Below are 18,874 nucleotides of genomic sequence, written 5' to 3' on the forward strand. Positions count from 1 at the left end.
CTCAATCTCTCATCATAGGACAACTCTCTCATCCCAGGAATCAATCTAGTGAACCTTCATTGCACCGCCTCTATCCTTCCTTAGGTAAGGAGGCCAAAACTGTACACAGTACTCCGGGTGTGGTCTCACCAAAGCCCTGTACAACTGCAGCAAGACCTCCTTACTTTTGTACTCCAACCCCCCCAATAAAGCCTTCCTAAATGCTTGCTGTACCTGCATGTTAATTTTCTGCCAATGGCAGAGAACAGCTGGCTCGGATTCCTGCGGATTGGCAGGGGGCCAGTTGCAGTGCAGTCACCACATCTGCAGGAAACTTGCAACACAGGGATGGCACTACCCTCAACTGTTACGCTTGTGGCTCATTGCTGGCCACCACTATAATGTCAGCTGGTCACAGATCAAACAGTTGCCTGATTCATGAGTCAGCATGGTCTGCGCTTTCATCTTCCCTCCTACTGATTAGCATGACATAGCTACACAATGTCACTGTTTCCTAGAGTACAAGAGATCACTAATAACTGCCAAAAGCCCAACCTAAAGCCCATCCTGGGTGTCAGGAAGTGGCCATGTTTGTGCTAGTGGTTTGACGTATGAAGCCCTTTGGAAGACGTGTGTCGCAAGACTTTATTGCATGTTGCAACTGGAATGGGTGCCCTGCTGAATTATAGGTATTGCTGTAAGGTTATGTGAGGGCATGGCCTGATAATTGGTCCTCTTTCAGTCATTGTTACGGCATAGCAAATGTTCCATCTCCAACCTATCCTTCACGCCTCTTTGTGACTTTCCATTTGAACTATCTAGGCCTTAGGCAAGACCTCACCTCTATTCAGCACCTTAAATCCTAGAATCAGAACCTAAGTTTTCATCTGTCCTACAATTTCAGAAGTTGCTTACCGTAAGACCTAATGCAGGTTGTTTGCTTGATTCTGTTTCCTTATCAGGTGATCCTGGTGATTGTGCATGCAATGGGAATGGAAATCGAGGTCCTCCCGGACAAGCCGGTGCACCAGGAAAGGATGGTTTCAATGGTGGGAAAGGCCAGTGTGGAGATCCAGGACCACCAGGACCTCCAGGGCAATCAGGTCCTCCAGTAAGTAACAATTTTTTTTGTGTGCTCTGGTGTTTTTGCACTCTATTAAGAACGTGAGAAAGCGCAGAATGAGAAAAGGTGATTTGGCCCCTTCAGTCCGTCCCATGCGCCATCATGGAATCTCATCCAGTCTTTAGTCTCCTGAGAGAGAGGGAATGACGACGGTAAAACTTCCAAGTTAGAAAAATTTTGCTGAAGTTCTTCCTGGCTCATGTAACAGAGAAAAACTTCAGGATATCAGTCTAATACTACAACCTCCATCATTTAACCCAGACTAATTGCATTCCACAGACCCTTATAGACCCGATAAGAATCATAGAATAGAATCATAGAAAGGTTACAGCTCAGAAGGAGGCCATTTGGCCCATTGAGTCGGCTCTATGCAAGAGCAATCCAGCTAGTCCCACTCCCCCGCCCTATCCTCGTAGCCCTGCAAACTTTTTCCTTTCAAGTACTTATCCAGTTCCCTTTTGAAAGCAGTGATTAATTCTGCCTCCACCATTCCCTCTGGCGGTACATTCCAGATCATAACCACTCGCTGTGTGAAAAAGTTTTTCCTCATGTCACCTTTGGTTCTTTGCCAATCACCTTAAATCTACGTCCTTTGGTTCTTGACCCTTCCGCCAATAGGAACAGTTTCTCTCTATCTACTCTGTCTAGACCCTAGACTGAAACTGGAATCTTCCACAGAGTTCTTGGCTGACACTCATATCAAAAACCTTCACTTATTCCTTTAAAGAACAAATATGTGCTTTACAAAATATCATTTTGCCAGTTAACCCATCAAATGTAAATTTCTCCCATATATTTAAGCTACACAAAATGCATGTATTGTTATATTTCCTTTACACACGGGTTCCTGTTCTGTTGTACTGTCTCTGTTTGTTATTTTGCATATGTTCATTGCTTATGTTCAATACAAAGAAACAAGCATCAAATTACAGATGTTTGACATTGTAATGACAAAAGTTTGGTGTGGTACAGTGCTGTACCATGAATGTTGTATGTGCATTCGCAGCTACCATCTTCCACACTAGATCTCAGTCATCTCTGTTAATAGTATGATTTATGTCAATGAATGTTAATTTTATTCAGGTGTTGGGTATCAATTGGGGACTCTCTTGTATCCTTTTTATAGGAGAGCTTATCTAGGGTGTGGACTGTGTGTAAGGGGAATCTCTGTGAATAAAGGCTTGGAAGCAACTGAAGACCAGGCTCTAGTATTCTGTCCTTCACCACATGGCTATCCAATTTGCGGGAGGCAGCAGAACGGCTGCCCATCCCATGATACATCCCTGACCCTGTCCCAAATCGCAGGGTGAGGCGCATTTACAAAATGTGGGCAGGCACTGCATTATTTTCAGCGCTACTGGGGCACCTAGTTTAGGGGTGGAGGGGGGGATTTTGTTTTGGCACCTTGCTGTGCCAACCACAGGTCTTTTAAAAATAAAGTACTAGAACCATAGAATTATAGAATGATTACAGCACAGGAGGAGGCCTGTATACCCAAGTTCAGGTCATTAATATATATCAAAAAGAGCAATGCTCTCAATGCCGACCCTTGGGGAACACCACTGTATACTTCCCTCCAGTCTGAAAAATAACCATTCACCACGACTCTCTGCTTTCTGTCCCTTAGCCAATTTTGTATCCATGCTGCCACTGTCCCTTTCACCCCATGGGCTTTAATTTTGCTTACAAGTCTATTATGTGATTCTTTATCAAATGCCTTTTGAAAATCCATATGCACAACATCAGCCCTTTCCGTTACTTCATCAAAGAACTCAATCAAGTTAGTCGAACATAATTTTCCTTTAACAAATCAGTGCTGACTTTCATTTATTAGCCCATACTTTTCCAAGTGCCAATTAATTTTGTCCCGGATTATTGTCCCTAAAAGCTTCCCCGCCACTGACATTAGGCTGACTGGCCTGTAATTGCCAGGTTTATCCCTCTCCCCTTTTTTGAACAGGAGTGTAACATTTTCAATCCTCCAGTCCTCTGGCACCACCCCCATATCTAAGGAGGATTGGAAGATTGTGGCCAGAGCCTCCGCAATTTCCACACTTACTTCCCTCAGTAACCTAGGATGCATCCCATCTGGACCAGGTGAATTTTCTACTTTGAATGCTGCCAATCTTTTAAGTACCTCCTCTATATCTATTTTTATCCTCTCCAATATCACTACTATCTCCTCCTTTACTGCTACATTTGCAGCATCCTCTTCTCTAATGAAGACCAATGTGAAGTATTGATTTAGTACCTCAGCCATACCTTCTGCCTCCAAAACGGCATACAAAACATTGGGGACAACTGAGGCAGAGTTGGTAGGATCTCCAGCACATAGCATCATCCAACCACCCTTACAAATTTTTGTGACATCCTGCCTGGAGCAGGATGGGCCCAAGAAGCACCTGCTCCCACTTCCAGTGAATTTGAACTGGCCAAAAGGACCGAAGCCCAGTGTAATCAGATCCCACACCACTCACCTGCCTACCCAGCTAATGGTGGCCTTGCATCACCAGGGCCCAGGAATTTTGGGGCTAAGGAGTGTAAATGGTTGGGTGCTTCTCCTCAGGGAGGAATAGTTGAAGGCGAGCCACGAATGGTCAGAGTATAATTTCCTATTCTTGATGCTACTGCGTGGAACTTCACGAGACATCTAAAGCATTCAGTAGTAATAATGGGAAAAGGGGTGACCGAGAGACACCAGCCCAGATCTTCCGCTCGGCTGTTACACTGATGGAGGTATGGCATGGCAGGTCCTGCCCCTGCTTCAAGGATGCCCTCGGACTTTCATCAGTTTCCTAGCCTAAGAGTCATCTGCATTTTCCAGGTGGGCTTCCTTTTGTCTCCAACACACTATCCATTCCGTGTATTGATCACTTTTTTGTGTGAAGAAGAACTTTGTGATACCAGTCCAAAAGTTGCCTCTTCTACTTGGAACCTGTGTACCCTTGTCCCACTCTGTTCTTCTCAGTAGCCAGTTGTAGCGTTCCCAGATAAGACCTGCTAAGTTGGCATAGATCAGGGATCAAACCTGGAACATTCCTGATCAGTCTGACTTTGTGTTGAACCAGCCAGTACATTTATCCATTGAGTCATTAGAGAACCTCACTGTCCAGTTATCTGAAGAAACAGCTCATCAATTCAGCAGCTGAATTTAAAATATGCTTGTTACAGTGACTAAATAAGAGCAGGCATCTTGGCTGAACCTTGTTAACTTAAGCTGGGTCTGTCCATAATAAAGTAACTGTGGCAAATATGTAACATTGCTGGATCTGACTGGCTGTAAAAGTGAATAAAAAGAGAAAAAGGCACTTGATTCTAAAAAGAAAGGACTACACTCTGGATCTTGGTGTATCTCCAGTGGAAAATTGATAAAGGAGAGATACTAGAAAGGCTAGCTGTACTTAAAGTAGATAAGTCACCCGGACCAGATGGGATGCATCCTAGGTTGCTGAGGAAAGTAAGGGTGGAAATTGCGGAGGTACTGACCATAATCTTCCAAACATCTGTAAATACAGGGGTGATGCCAGAGGACTGGAGAATTGCAAATGTTACACCCTTGTTCAGAAAAGGGTGTAAGGATAAACCCAGCAACTATAGGCCAGTCAGTTTAACCTCCGTAGTGGGGAAACTTTTAGAAACGATAAAGCGGGACAGAATTAACAGTCACTTGGACGAGTGTGGATTGAATAGAGAAAGCCAACATGGATTTGTTAAAGGTAAATCGTGTTTAACTAACCTGATAGAGTTTTTCGATGAGGTAACAGAGAGGGTAGATGAGGGCAATGTGGTTGATGTAGTGTATATGGACTTTCAAAAGGCATTTGATAAAGTGCCTCATGGTAGGCTTGTCATCAAGATTGCAGCCCATGGAATAAAGGGGGCAGCTGCAACATGGGTACAGAATTGTCTAAGTGACAGGAAACAGAGAGTTGTGGTGATCGGTTGTTTTTCAGACTGGGGGGAGGTGTACAGTGGTATGTCCCAGGGGTCCGTGCTGGGACCACTGCTTTTCTTGATATATATTAATGACTTGGACTTGGGTCTACAGGGCACAATTTCAAAATTTGCAGATGACACAAAACTTGGAAGGGCAGTAAACAGTGAGGAGGATAGTGATAGACTTCAAGAGGATATAGACAGGCTGGTGGCATGGACGGACATGTGGCAGATGAAATTTAATGCAGAAAAATGCGAAGTGATACATTTCGGTAGGAAGAACGAGGAGACGCAATATAAACTAGAGCGCACAACTCTAAAAGGAGTACAGGAACACAGAGGGAGTACACATGCACAAATTGTTGAAGGTGGCAGGTTCAGGTTGAGAAAGCAGTTAAAAAAGCATACGGGATACTGGGCTTTATAAATAGAGGAATAGAGTACAAAAGTATGGAAATCATGATGAACCTTTATAAAACACTGGTTCAGCAGCAACTGGAGTATTGAGTCCAATTCTGGGCACCGCACCTCAGGAAAGATATGAAGGCCTTAGAGAGGTGCAGAAGAGATTTAGTAGAATGGTTCCAGGGATGAGGGACTTTAGTTACGTGGATAGACTGGAGAAGCTGGTGGTGTTCTCCTTGGAACAGAGATGGTTGAGAGGAGATTTGATAGAGGCATTCAAAATCATGAAGGATCTAGACAGAGTAGATAGAGAGAAACTATTCCCATTGGCGGAAGTGTCAAGAACCAGATGACACAGATTAAGGTGATTGGCAAAAGAACCAAAGGTGACATGAGGAAAAACTTCTTTACATAGCAAGTGGTTAGGATCTGGAATGTACTACCCGAGGGGGTGGTGGAGGCAGATTCAATCATGTCCTTCAAAAGAGAACTGGATAAGTACTTGAAAGGAAATACTTTGCAGGGCTACAGGGATAGGAGGGGGGAGAGGGACTAGCTGGATTGCTCTTGCATAGAGCCGGCACGGACTCGATGGGCCGAATGGCTTCCTTCCGTGCTATAAACTTTCCATAATTCAAAAGAAAAATATTTAGGCTGCCATTTATAATATTCAGGGTTATGGGGCGAGGCAGTAGAATATACTTTCTCTTGAATTACCTGATAAATGAAGTGAACCCAAGAAACAGTGCAGCATTATCTACCTTCTCTTTTTACCTTTCTTCGACACAGTTTGATAAGCCCTAATCCCTTATATTCAGAAGAGCTGATCCTCTTTCAGGATTATATTTTCCCTTGCTCAATACTTTTAACAAAGAAACAGATGTGCATAAAAAGGGGATGCAGTTCTGGTAGAAAGCACTAATGGACTGTTTGATTGTGTTGTACACTGCTCTAAGCTTCTCTTTCCAGAACTGGATTAACGAACACTAGCAACAAGTGAGCACAAAATCGGCTTTTTGCTCTTAAGACTGCAGTATCATCACTGATGAATTTGTAACGCATGTTGCAGCTGTAGTCAAATTGAATAATGATTTTTTCACTCCAAGTCGGACCTGGCATTACTGAGTTTCAAGAACAAGGAGATGTAAATAGAACAAGTCAGTAGAACAAGTCAGTATGGTGGTTGATTGGAGGGCTGTTGAACTAAGTCACTAAATTAAATGCAGGTTGTGTGGGAAAGCAGAGAGAGAATGACTGGAGTGAGGGAGGAAGGCTCTGGGATGTTTATTTCTCTTTTAGTTAGTCTCTGTAATCAGTGCAGAGCATTAAACCATACACAGTATTTTTACACACGCATGTGAAACCCACCAGCAGGCTCGAGAACATGAAGGGCTAGATTTCCCCTGTGTGCTAAGTGTGGCAGAATTGTAAACCCATTCCTTGTAAATAGAGTTGTGATTTCATTACACCTGGTGCACAGAGGAAATCTTACCCTCAATGAGATCAAAGTACAGGCACTTGAAACATGGCTTGGTTTATAGTTTGACTACCAATGGAGAATACTGACCTTTCCTTTCACATTTTAGGGCCTTCCAGGCGTGCCAGGTGGTATAGGTGTAAAAGGACAGAGGGGAGACTCACCAATCACACCAGCAAAAGGTATGAATAAAACTTGACAGTCTCTGCACTCATTCCCACCCAAAAACATGACACAAAAGGTTCAGATTTACATTGTGGCCAATTTATTTGGGATTTCAGGTTCATTGCTAACAGTGCTAATTGGGCTAGGTCAGAGGCTTGGTATTCTGTAGCGAGTAACTCACCTCCTGACTTCCCAAAGCCTTTCCACCATCTACAAGGCACAAGTCAGGAGTGTGATGGAATACTCTCCACTTGCCTGGAATGAGCGCAGCTCCAACAACACTCAAGAAGCTCAACACCATCCAGAACAAAACAGCCCACTTGATTGGCACCCCATCCACCACCCTAAACATTCACTCCCTTCACCACCGGCGCACTGTGGCTGCAGTGTGTACCATCCACAGGATGCACTGCAGCAACTCGCCAAGGCGTCTTCAACAGCACCTCCCAAACCTGCGACCTCTACCACCTAGAAGGACAAGGGCAGCAGGCACGTTGGAAAAACACCACCTGCACGTTCCCCTCCACGTCACACACCATCCCGACTTGGAAATATATCGCCGTTCCTTCATCGTCGCTGGGTCAAAATCCTGGAACTCCCTTCCTAACAGCACTGTGGGAGAACCTTCACCACACAGACTGCAGTGGTTCAAGGCGACAGCTCACCACCACCTTCTCAAGGGCAATCAGGGATGGGCAATAAATGCTGACCTCGCCAGCGACGCCCACATCCCATGAACGAATAAAAAAAAGTGAGACGCTGAGGCCAGGTTTTCCTGTTCCTGTGCCTGGGCATACTGGATCGCCTGGAAGCAGCGCATAGAGGAAGATCAGTTGGCTCCCTCACGAGCGTGCGATCCCCTGTGCCTGAATTTATTGGGAGTGTTGCTTCTGCCATCCCAGCTAATTCAGCACAGACCAGCAGTCTGTATGGCTCTGTTCCACACTGTGTGGTGCATTTACTCACTAATCCATTAGGGAAATTAGTCATTTAAAAAATTGGACAGTTTTAGAGGCAATCCGAAGGAATTCTCTAAAAATTTCAACTTTGAAAGCTGTCTCGGCTTGAGTGCTTCTCGTCGTGCATGTAAGAAACTGGATATGCCCATCTAGGTATTATGTTGTCTCTGGAAAAATGGGAAAATGCTAGCAATGAATGGCAGGGAAGACAAGGTTAGGGAATTTTTCTCCCAAATACTATGTTTTCTAAATACACTGGCATACCCACCATTTGTAGATATGCAGGGAGTTCTTCCAGTGTTCTGGCCAATATTCTTCCCTCAACCAACAGCACCATTAAACAACGTGGCTGCCATGTTTGCCTTTTAGCAACAGTCACTACATTTTGAAGTATTTCATTGCACATGAAGTGATTTGAGATGTTCCTGAGAGACAGGATAACGCACTTTATAATTTTAAGTCTTTTTTTCTTCCTTTCACCAGCACCCTTTCTTACAGAGAATAAAATACTCCTAACTTCTGGTCAGCCAGGGTTTCTCAGTAAGTGAATAAAGGCTATTTCCAATATTGGGGAGCTCATGCTCTTCCTCTCTTGAAGGTTGTGACTGATGCTGAGATACCATTCCATAGGCACTGGCAGCACTCCAGTATCTCAACCAAGTGACCAGTCTTCATTCATGAGATCCTCAGTGACAGTGGGCTAATCAATCATGGGAAAGGGGAGGCATCACAATGAAGCCCAAACTGCCCTGCCTTAGAGATCCAAACACTTACATTTTTTCAGCAGGCACCACAACATCACAAGATAAATACCAATGAAGAAGGCCATTTGACTCATCTTCATTTCACCATCCAGAGACACCCTAAAGTCCCCCCACTGCAGCATCCGGCTGTCTCCTAAATGATCCCAGGGTTTTTGTCTCCATTCCATGTATCGATCATTTTTTTTGTGTGAAGAACAACTCCCTGATATCAGTCCTAAAGTTACCTCTTCTGCTTGGAACCTGTACCCTTGTCTCACACTGTGAGACCCTGCTCAGTTGGCATAGATCAGTGGATTAAAAAGAGAAAAAGGCACTTGATTCTAAAAACAAAGGGCTAGAAATAAGAAGCTTATCAGGCTCATCTGGTCACTATTTTAGAAGAGGCTTTAACTCATTTCGGAAGGACATATTGGCCTTGGAGGGAGTGCACCTTTGGAAGGACATATTGGCCTTGGACGGAGTGCAGCGTAGGTTTACTAGAATGATACCCGGACTTCAAGGGTTAAATTACGAGGAGAGATTACACAAATTGGGGTTGTATTCTCTGGAGTTTAGAAGGTTAAGGGGTGATCTGATCGAAGTTTATAAGATATTAAGGAGAACAGATAGGGTGGATAGAGAGAAACTATTTCCGCTGGTTGGGGATTTTAGGAGTAGGGGGCACAGTCTAAAAATTAGAGCCAGACCTTTCAGGAGCGAGATTAGAAAACATTTCTACACACAAAGAGTGGTAGAAGTTTGGAACTCTCTTCCGCAAACGGCAATTGATACTAGCTCAATTGCTAAATTTAAATGTGAGATAGATAGCTTTTTGGCAACCAAAGGTATTAAGGGATATGGGCCAAAGGCAGGTATATGGAGTTAGATCACAGATCAGCCATGATCTTATCAAATGGCGGAGCAGGCACGAGGGGCTGAATGACCTACTCCTGTTCCTATGTTCCTATGTTCCTATTTGTTGTGAACAGGTTAATGCCTCCACTAAAATGTGGAACAAGAGAATTTCAGGCGAATGGATTAAATAGATATATGCCACAACATAATTTCAAGACCACTGGCTTTCAAATGTTACAATTTTTTAAAAATGAATTCCATTTTGAAGGGCAAAAGGGAGATCGAGGTAATCCAGGATCAAGGGGACCATCAGGCATTCCAGGAAAACCGGGTAGGGATGGGTTTCCAGGTTTACCAGGACCTTCAGGCATATCTGTAAGTATCCTTAGAGTTCGATGCTGCTTGTAATGCTATGTGTTTTAATGTTGGTGGCAGGGGGATGAAGGAGAATGATAGAACTTTACTGAGAGCTACTGACCTATTGCTATTTATTAGCACACTCACTCATGGGAAAGGAGTTATACTGGTAGTCTGTCTGAGTCTGACCACCGTTCCACTGGTCTGTTGGCCCGTCTTTCCACTGACGCAAAAGATAGAAGCTAAGTTACTCATAAATTGCTTCATAAATCTTCAACAAATTCATGGGACTGCCTTCTTGTTGCAGAACTCTGCTTCTGTCAAAGAAATGAGTTTGGCCTCGCAAAGATCAAGAAAGTCTGGTATCAAACATTCTGGTGACATAGTACAGTGCTGCTCCATTGTTCTGTGCTACAGGATGGTATAATCTGGTACCGTGCCTGCAATTCCCCCCCCCCCCCCACCCCGATGGTGTTATTAATCTCAGCTGGGCTGATGTAGGGGATTGCCAAGCAGGGACCAAGCACTTTTTCGCAGGGAAGGAAAGAAAACCGGTGGACTATCATCCTCATTCTTGAACGCTTCCAAGTGGCCAGTTTCAGAGTTGCACTGATGGAACCTGGGGAACATGTCAACTGTTTACCCTTTGAATTAGGGATAGTGTGAAGAGGAGAAAATAGTAATTGAAAAAAAACTGATTTTCAAAAATGACTTTTGGAGAGAGGGAGAGGACAAAGTGATAAAAATCATAGAATCATAGAAAGGTTACAGCACGGAAGGAGGCCATTCGGCCCATCGAGTCTGCGCCGGCTCTATGCAAGAGCAATCCAGCTAGTCCCACTCACCCGCCCTATCCCCGTAGCCCTGCATATTTTTTCCTTTCAAATACTTATCCAGTTCCCTTTTGAAGGCCACGATTGATCTGCCTCCACCACCCCCTCGGGCAGTGCGTTCCAGATGTGGTAATTTTAGTTGGGTACTAATCAATACCCTTCAGCATAGACTTGATATCAGAATCATCAGCAGTGGTGTAGGATTAGAAACATTTTCGATTGCAGGTGGGCCATGACCTTGTGACCTCTGACACCAGTTGAGGTACAATATAGCACTTAAAGGGCCCTGCATTTATCGAGGCCTGATGTCACCAGTGGGCTGTTGATATTGGGAGTAACCCCTCTTGCAAATCCATAGCATAGACATATCTTTTGTATTGTGATCCAACATAGGATAAAACTACAGAGGCCCATTTCCTGTCATGCATGCGTCAATTCTGAAACCAGGCATGGGGCAAGGACACTGCGTGTGAAGGTGATGTCTCCGACCGGAAAATACCCAAAGGAACCTGAGATTCATTAAGCGTCTGCCAAACTATTTTTCTGTTTGGGCAAGTAGGGTCAGAAGGGTCATCTGTCATTTTTCTCGTGATGACACCATCCCAATGGCTCAGTTGCTAAATGCGCCATCTGCTATGAGGATCAGAAGTTTCCAGGCTCTGTGCTGATTTGGCTATTTTCTGACATGCTGTCATTATTTAGGTCACACATACAAAGTATGGGGGGGGGGAGGGGGGAGTACTGGAGGGCCGCTGTAACCGTACTGGAGACAATTAAAAAGTAATCTTCAAAACATTCTCACGATTTTGTACACAGACGACACAGGGCCTGAATTTCATGGGATCCTGCTCTGCTTGTATGAATGCAGTGAAGTGTAATTCGCCCACCCGCCCAAGCAACATACCCTGCCCCAAATTACACAGACCCCGCTTTGGGTAAAAGTTCCCTCTTATATATTCTCCCACTTTCTAAGCTACATACAAAATGCTGCTGAGCAAGTCACCTATCCTTAGACCTTCCCCTTGTGTTGGCCCTTTAACAGTTGCTGAGAGATGCACGAGACTGACCTGGGGATAACTTTCTTCTATATTTTGGTTTGTTTTCCCATAGATACCAAACTAGAAAACTAAACAAAAGCTGATCAACAGAGCCATCCATTTCCCACACTTCCCTCTTCCACTGATTGCTAGCCATTCCTACCGCACTTCCTGCTCCCCGTCATGAACATCCATTTCCTTCTTCCCTTCACTACCATCCAATTTCCCCAATTCCCTTTCCTCTTTGTTGCCTTTGTTTCCCCCCTTTGTTTCCCCCCATAATTGCCCCCTTTTTGCATCTCCCCTTAGCACCGCTCCTACCTGATGTGTGGTGGTAATGCAAATGACTCTCCTGCTTCTTACTGTAGGCGAGGATTCCTGTTCTTTCGTGAATTCCTGCCTAAAGTATGCGGCAGGTGGAATCATGTCTATTACCAGCTGGACTCTGGTAGAAGTGGCACTGAGGGGAGAAGGGGCCTGCGGGCGGATCGCGTTGATTTTGTCAGCAAATGGTGGCACACAGACCAAGCATCAAAAATGGCGAGGGGACAATTTCTGCGGGGGTTCTCCCGCCCGGCCACCATAACATGGTTTATACCATTTCTACAGGATCTTCATGGCTTTCTCTCCGAAGTCACGGTGGACGTGTGCAAGAATCCCCATGGACATTCACCCCCTGACTGTCAGCATAAATCACTGACGTGCATATTGTTTCCTTCCCTTCTTGTGGGAAGGAGCCTTTCTCCACAGTGATAAACCTGAGGTCAGAACACCAGCAGTGAGAACACGGTGGTACCACACATGACTGCTGTTGCACCAAAAAGAGACTGATCAGCGAAGTGTAAAATGCCTCGGTTTTTGTTATTGTTTTTCAATTGTCTTCAACTTGAATCATAGTATAATTCTGCTCTTTGCTTTGAATTTGAAGTGATTTTTTTTATATATAGTGAGCATCCTATCCCCTGCCCCATTTTGTTCCCTGTAATCCTAAACATACAGACTGCCTAAGTGACCATTTTTCACACGTGAGCCTGAACAATAAGGATTTGAAGGTTATTCCGTCATTTGGAAGTCATCACAGTCAAATCTGATCTTGACCTCCCCTGATATCTGCACACCAGCACTTTCCAGCAAGTGTCAGTGAGTAGTGGGAGCTCTGGCTTATCTTTCTCTTCCCTAGTCCAGAGGTCAGTCATAGCATCCCAATCATCATTGTTAGCTGCGAACAGTTAGCTCAACACAGACCAGGGATCAAACCTGGGAGCTTCCTGGTTTGTATGGCTCAGCACTACATCAGACTTGTTCCTTCACAAATTCCTGCCTACATATGTAGCGAGTGGTATTTTCCCACTCAGTGTTTGGGAGGAGGTCATTCCAGTGATCTTAAAATGAATTTAAAAAGTCTTGAATTTGTGGTGATGAGGATATATGACGCTAGATATTCTGCTCTTGACTATGAATGAAATACCATATGATTTCACGATGATATCTGAAGGCTGCCTTCGCGTTACACAGGGTGAGAGCGGAGCAGGTTTTCCTGGTGCTAAAGGTCTCCCAGGCAGTCCAGGCATAAAGGGTCCCCCTGGTGATAGGGGTGCAGCAGGCAGTGGATTCCCAGGGCCTCCAGGTTTCCGAGGTCCCCCAGGTGAAGCAGGATTTGAAGGAATGCCAGGACCACCAGGTTTCCCAGGGTTACCAGGTATGGAAAGCAATAACACCTGATCCATTTGTTCATATTCTTATTGAGGAAATTCTATTAGGTTGATGGGATGGAGTAATTGAATACACTAATGGCTTGTCATCAATGCAATGATCAAGCCTTTTAAACTTTACATAGATTCTTTCGTTAACACTCTGCTCATGAAGACAGATGGAGCCATGAAGTAATACGCTTGGTGATTAACAACATCAGACATGGATTCCATGTTAGTTTGTGGGGGGGGAGGGTGCATCAATGTTATTTGTATCTGTGATCTGTGAAGTGATACTTGTCCAATGGGTATAGATTAGAGATTTAATGAGTGCTATTATTCTCATTACAATATACAAACTCTATGGAGTACAATGGAAATTGAGTATGTTCCTGTTTAAATTTCTTGCAATCCATCTTGAAGCTAATATACTCATCTCACTTGGTATCGAGTGACAATGACAGCCAGGCGCCAGGTTTTTCAGCTGCATGGATAGGTCCTGATTAAGCTGAGAAAGAGGGATCTCCTAGCATAGGGAATCTCTGCCCCTGGGGCTGCCCCCTGATGTCACCGGCCTTAGAAAGGGGTGGCTGGAGGTTCCTCCCCTTTACACAGCCGACCAGAAGATCCCGGAGATAGCAAGGACCTAATGAAACCAGGTCCCCGCTGTTTCCCAGTGGGTACCAGCGGACTCCTGCCAGAGTTTCAGCGGGACTCTGGCGGAACACATCCTCCCTACCCCCCCGAGGAAATTGGGGGCCAGAACCTTTACTCACATCCTCTCTCGAAGGAGTTGATTCCTGCTGGAATGTGGTCCCATGGGGCTTGGCAGCCCCAGGTGCTTCACCCAAATGGTCGTTGTCCATGTGTGAACCTAAACAATGGATGTTGGCAGGGCATCACAAGTGAGGCTATTTCCGTCCTCAGCCAACATCCCAAGCACACACGCTTTCCAGCTTGGACCATCGAATAGTTAATAGGAGGAGGACCGCAGCTGATATTTTTCTCTGTCAGTTGTAGCACCCAAATGCAATCCTGGCTCAGATCAGCCAACGAAGCCCAGGCAAGCCAGGTCCTTCCTGGTCTGTATGACACAGGACTGAGCAACGTGTTTTAAATCCCCGGTGTGATTCATTTTGGCATGCAGCGGATTTAAAAGGAAACACTCATCAGTTTCCATTTTTGGTTTGTATCTATCAGATTAAGTTTCATTTAAAGAATACAAGGCAACTGTTTTTTTGGTTAGTGACAATAATTGGCTAAAGAACTTCTGAGGTGAACGAGTTACCCATTCATTCCTGTCAGAAGGTGCCACTTAAAGAAAAAAAATCACGTTTCCACTGTTGTTCGTGCCCCTCTTGACTGATTTCACGTCCTTTGCATGGACACTACAGGTGACTGTTGCTGCGGGGAAACCGCTGGCGAAGGCGACCTTCATACAGAGGGAGGTGAGAGGCCAGAATCCTCAAAAGGTTACCATGGCGATGATGGCAGGACCCCCTCCCCCAACCCTTACATCATTGCAGAAAGACTTCAGTACCACAATTCGCATGTTACAGCTGTGCACTGCAGTAGTAATTCACGTTAAATGGAAAATAAATGCACCAAGAATTGTTTGCTGTCTTCTTTCATGCATGCCATAGGTGCACACTGTTTATGAAGTATTGAATTGCTATGTTTCATCTGGATAAATGGATTATAGCATCAATCTATAAATTAATTTTATTTGTATTATTACTGGCCTGTCATGAAATGGGTGTCTTTCTGAATAGTGTAAAATTGCAAACAATTTCAAGTGGACCAATCTCCTGCTAGGCCGACCATCCATTTTAAAGAAAAATTACTTTTCCTTCCCTTTCAATTTCCTTCTGTCCTTTTCCTGAACATGCTGACTCGAGCTTGGATTGACATGTGCCCTCACCCTCCTCCCCCATAGCCATTCTTCCTGTGTGAGCGTAGACCAGGAGTGCGTAAACTTTCAGTTACCATGTGCCTCTTCGGTACGTGCATTGCAACCTTCACAGGTCACATCGGAAGTTCGTGTGAATGTTCCATTAATGGGCATGTTTCTCGAGCTGCTAATACTGGCCCATCCCAGTATTCAGATTTAGGGTTTGCCCACCAAGGAGAGAGCAGCGCTGAGAACAGACCTTTCCAAACCTCCAGAGCGGTGAAGTTTAAGCTGGAGAAACCAGTGGAGCGAGACATCTAATTACAGATGGAAACCGAGTTGCCAGGGTTTCGCAGGCTGGATAGCCAAGCTGCATACGGCCCATGTCCTGAGGTTTGGACACCGCTGGCTTAGACATGCTATTCGAGCATGATCGTGTCTTTGGCTGAGTATGATTGTGTCCTCGCCCGAGCACTTTACATCAGGGGTTACTACATGGCAGTCAGGAATGAGAACCGTGAGCGATCGCTCACGGTTCTCATTCCTGACTGCCATGTAGTAACCCCTGATGGGGTCACCTATGTCACCTATTGTACAAGAGTACAACGAGTAATCTTCCCAAATTCTCACTTTAAAGAAAGATGAAGACCAGAGGAAAATAGTTATTTTTCAATGAAGAAAAGTGGGATCATCTGTATTTATATCTATAAAATCTTACATCTGCCCGCACTTTCTGTCAACTTAGTCCATTATGAATTCCAATGCCCGCACTTATAATGGAAACTATGGAGATTTGTCACACGGTAATTACACCCTCCTGCCAGTGAAAGTGTTACAAAGTGTAATTGCAGTATGACATTTTACATGTGCAGTTTCTATTACAAATGTGGGCTTAGGAATTTATAAAATATTAAAATAAGAACAGAATATATGACTTTAAAATTGGGATTGAATATGCATGCATGCCCTGGTCCAATTATCCCCCACCCTCTAACCATGCTTCACCTGAAGACTACATGGGAGATCGACTAGTTCATATATTTTTTTCTGTTTATAGCTTTGCATTTAAAATATAAATTACCTCATTAGTCACCTGTTTATCATGGTCAGTCTTCATTCATTCACTCCACAGTGTCGCTGTGATATCACTTTCTGTATCTAATACAACCACTGTGTACAAATGGTTTTCAGTCATGAATTAGTGAATAAGTTAATATACTGCTAATGTATCAGTGTTGGCCTGCTATTGTTTGTGTCTGTGTGTGTATATATGTATTTGTGTATACATGTGTGTGTATATGTGGATATATGTGTGTATGTGTGTGTATGTATGTATATGTGTGTGTATGTATGTATATATGTGTTGTATATGTTTGTGTGTATATGTGTGTACTTTTAAACTATCTCCAATTGTAATATTCCTGAACTCCTTGTTCTATGCGATTTTGCAGGAATCACACTGCCCTGTGTGATCCGAGGCCAAGGAGGCATGCCGGGACAGCCCGGAACTCCAGGAGTGCCAGGTAAGTTCACTGTGCAGAAACACTTGCATGTTGTACAACTGAAGTATTTCCCAGTCTTGAAAACTATGATAACATTTCTGCAATGAGGCAAAGATATCTTTTAGAATGTAAAACCTGGACGGAGAAATTAAAATGGATTTTCCATGGCTGTGGACATTCACTGACTAGACAACGTCTCAATTTGTCCCCACCTGATTTTCTTGGGTAGTGATGCACCTAACAATTTGAAGTCTTTATGTACATAGTGAGTTTAATGAAGAGAAATTGATGTGTAAAATTAACTTATAACAAAGTTAGTCAGTGTTAATTCATTGAGCTTCAAAAGCAAATTGGGTTACTATCTAAAAAGAAATGGGATTGATAAGTTTAGGTCTAGGTGATTAAATAGTGGTTTGTTAATCAGTCGACAGCAAGAATGTCTGGAGGAATTCATTATTTAGGCTGTGTTGGTGACATATACCTGGATATATTACATTTCTTAGGAATTTTTAGTGGAGGCCACGTGAGTGTGGTTCTGCATGTTACATTGGAGGGAATGAGCTCGACAGACTGAATGGCCTTTTTCTGTTCCATGGTTTCTTTTGTTCTTATTGTATCTTTAAAAATATAACACTCTTCCATTATGTGGCAGTCTTTTTCTGCACATTCTGCTGAGAGGTCAGAATGGGTAAAGGGAACTGTGAAATGATTCATTTGTAACCCAGTTGCTAACTTCTGCGGTCTGTGTATTGACCAGTGATGTGGAGAGCATTGGTCAGGTGTATGTTTTTGAGTAGGTCTAAAGCCATCAACAGGATCAGGATTGCCCCTGTTTTTTTGTTGTTGCTGATTCTATCTTCATAATTACTTTGGTCAGGTTTGATCCAGATATTCAAGGCTGACAAAGATGGTTGGGATAATGCAGTTTGACCACTTTTCCAGTTGCATAATGCAGCTGTGGATACCTTGCTTGGGAAGAAACCTGTAGAAGAGTTGTCCCAGGCTGTATTCCTTTCTGCGAGTCAGCAGAACAAGTGACAGCATCCACTGCTGATGCCATCGACATGCAATGTGGCATTAGAAAATCATCTTGTGGCAACCAAGCAATGTGAAAGAGAGAGGTGTTAGGAAGCTGCTTTGCAGCACTGGGAAGTTCAGCATCTGTGCATTTTAAAAGTGCATTCTGGTGTATATCTTAAGTCAGTTATTACTTCTCTCATGCCGGTTAGCAGGGAAGAAATCAAATGATAACAGTTTGAGGCTGAGGGAAAAGAGATGTTTTCCAATTTGAATTTTTACCTTGTTTTTCATTCTCAAACGCTCCATAGGTTCAAAAGGTAGACCAGGCTTTCCAGGCAATCAAGGACGACCAGGATTTGATGGGCCAAAAGGACCCCCTGGAGCTCCAGGCTTGTTGGGAGAAACAGGCCTCCCTGGTACGTGCTTGCCCATTAAAGGGAATTTGCAAGTTTCATGTCTGCATGCGTATTGGTTATGTGTAAGAGTTTGTAGGCGGGAATTTGCTCCTGGTTTTCTGGCATTACTTGGGAGTGGGGGGGAGGGGGGAAAGTGGGCAGGAACAGACAGGTGCATGTAAATGAGATGGTAATACAGAGTGACGTCATTATCACTTTAGTATTAAGAGTGGCACACAACATTTAAAGCACTTACGCAGTGAGTTGTTATGATCTGGAATGCACTGTCTGAAAGGGTGGTGGAAGCAGATTCAATAGTAACTTTCAAAAGAGAATTGGATAAATACTTGAAGTGGAAAAATTTACAGGGCTGTGGGGAAAGAGCAGGCGAATGGGACTGATTGGATAGCTCTTTTAAAGAGCCAGCACAGGCACGATGGACCGAATGGCCTCCTCCTGTGCTGTACCTACTATGATGATTCACCTGTGTACAATTGGCATTCATC

The 18,874-nt window shown here is 44.1% G+C and overlaps 1 protein-coding gene across 5 annotated transcripts in view; it reads left to right on the top strand.

The window, feature by feature from the left end:
* Positions 1-18,874, top strand: part of LOC137333091 (collagen alpha-6(IV) chain-like) — a 356,547-nt gene that overhangs the window by 257,315 nt on the left and 80,358 nt on the right. For 4 of the 5 annotated variants that reach the window (XM_067997216.1, XM_067997215.1, XM_067997218.1 and 1 more), the window contains 7 exons: positions 942-1,090; positions 7,030-7,102; positions 9,911-10,017; positions 13,385-13,568; positions 14,955-15,008; positions 16,903-16,974; positions 18,282-18,389. In XM_067997216.1, the coding sequence (XP_067853317.1) occupies positions 942-1,090; positions 7,030-7,102; positions 9,911-10,017; positions 13,385-13,568; positions 14,955-15,008; positions 16,903-16,974; positions 18,282-18,389 (747 nt within the window). The remainder of the gene's footprint in view (positions 1-941; positions 1,091-7,029; positions 7,103-9,910; positions 10,018-13,384; positions 13,569-14,954; positions 15,009-16,902; positions 16,975-18,281; positions 18,390-18,874) is intronic. The other variant, XM_067997219.1, reaches the window with a different exon arrangement.

This window comes from Heptranchias perlo, chromosome 15 (assembly GCF_035084215.1).
Source record: "Heptranchias perlo isolate sHepPer1 chromosome 15, sHepPer1.hap1, whole genome shotgun sequence".
Taxonomy (NCBI): domain Eukaryota; kingdom Metazoa; phylum Chordata; class Chondrichthyes; order Hexanchiformes; family Hexanchidae; genus Heptranchias; species Heptranchias perlo.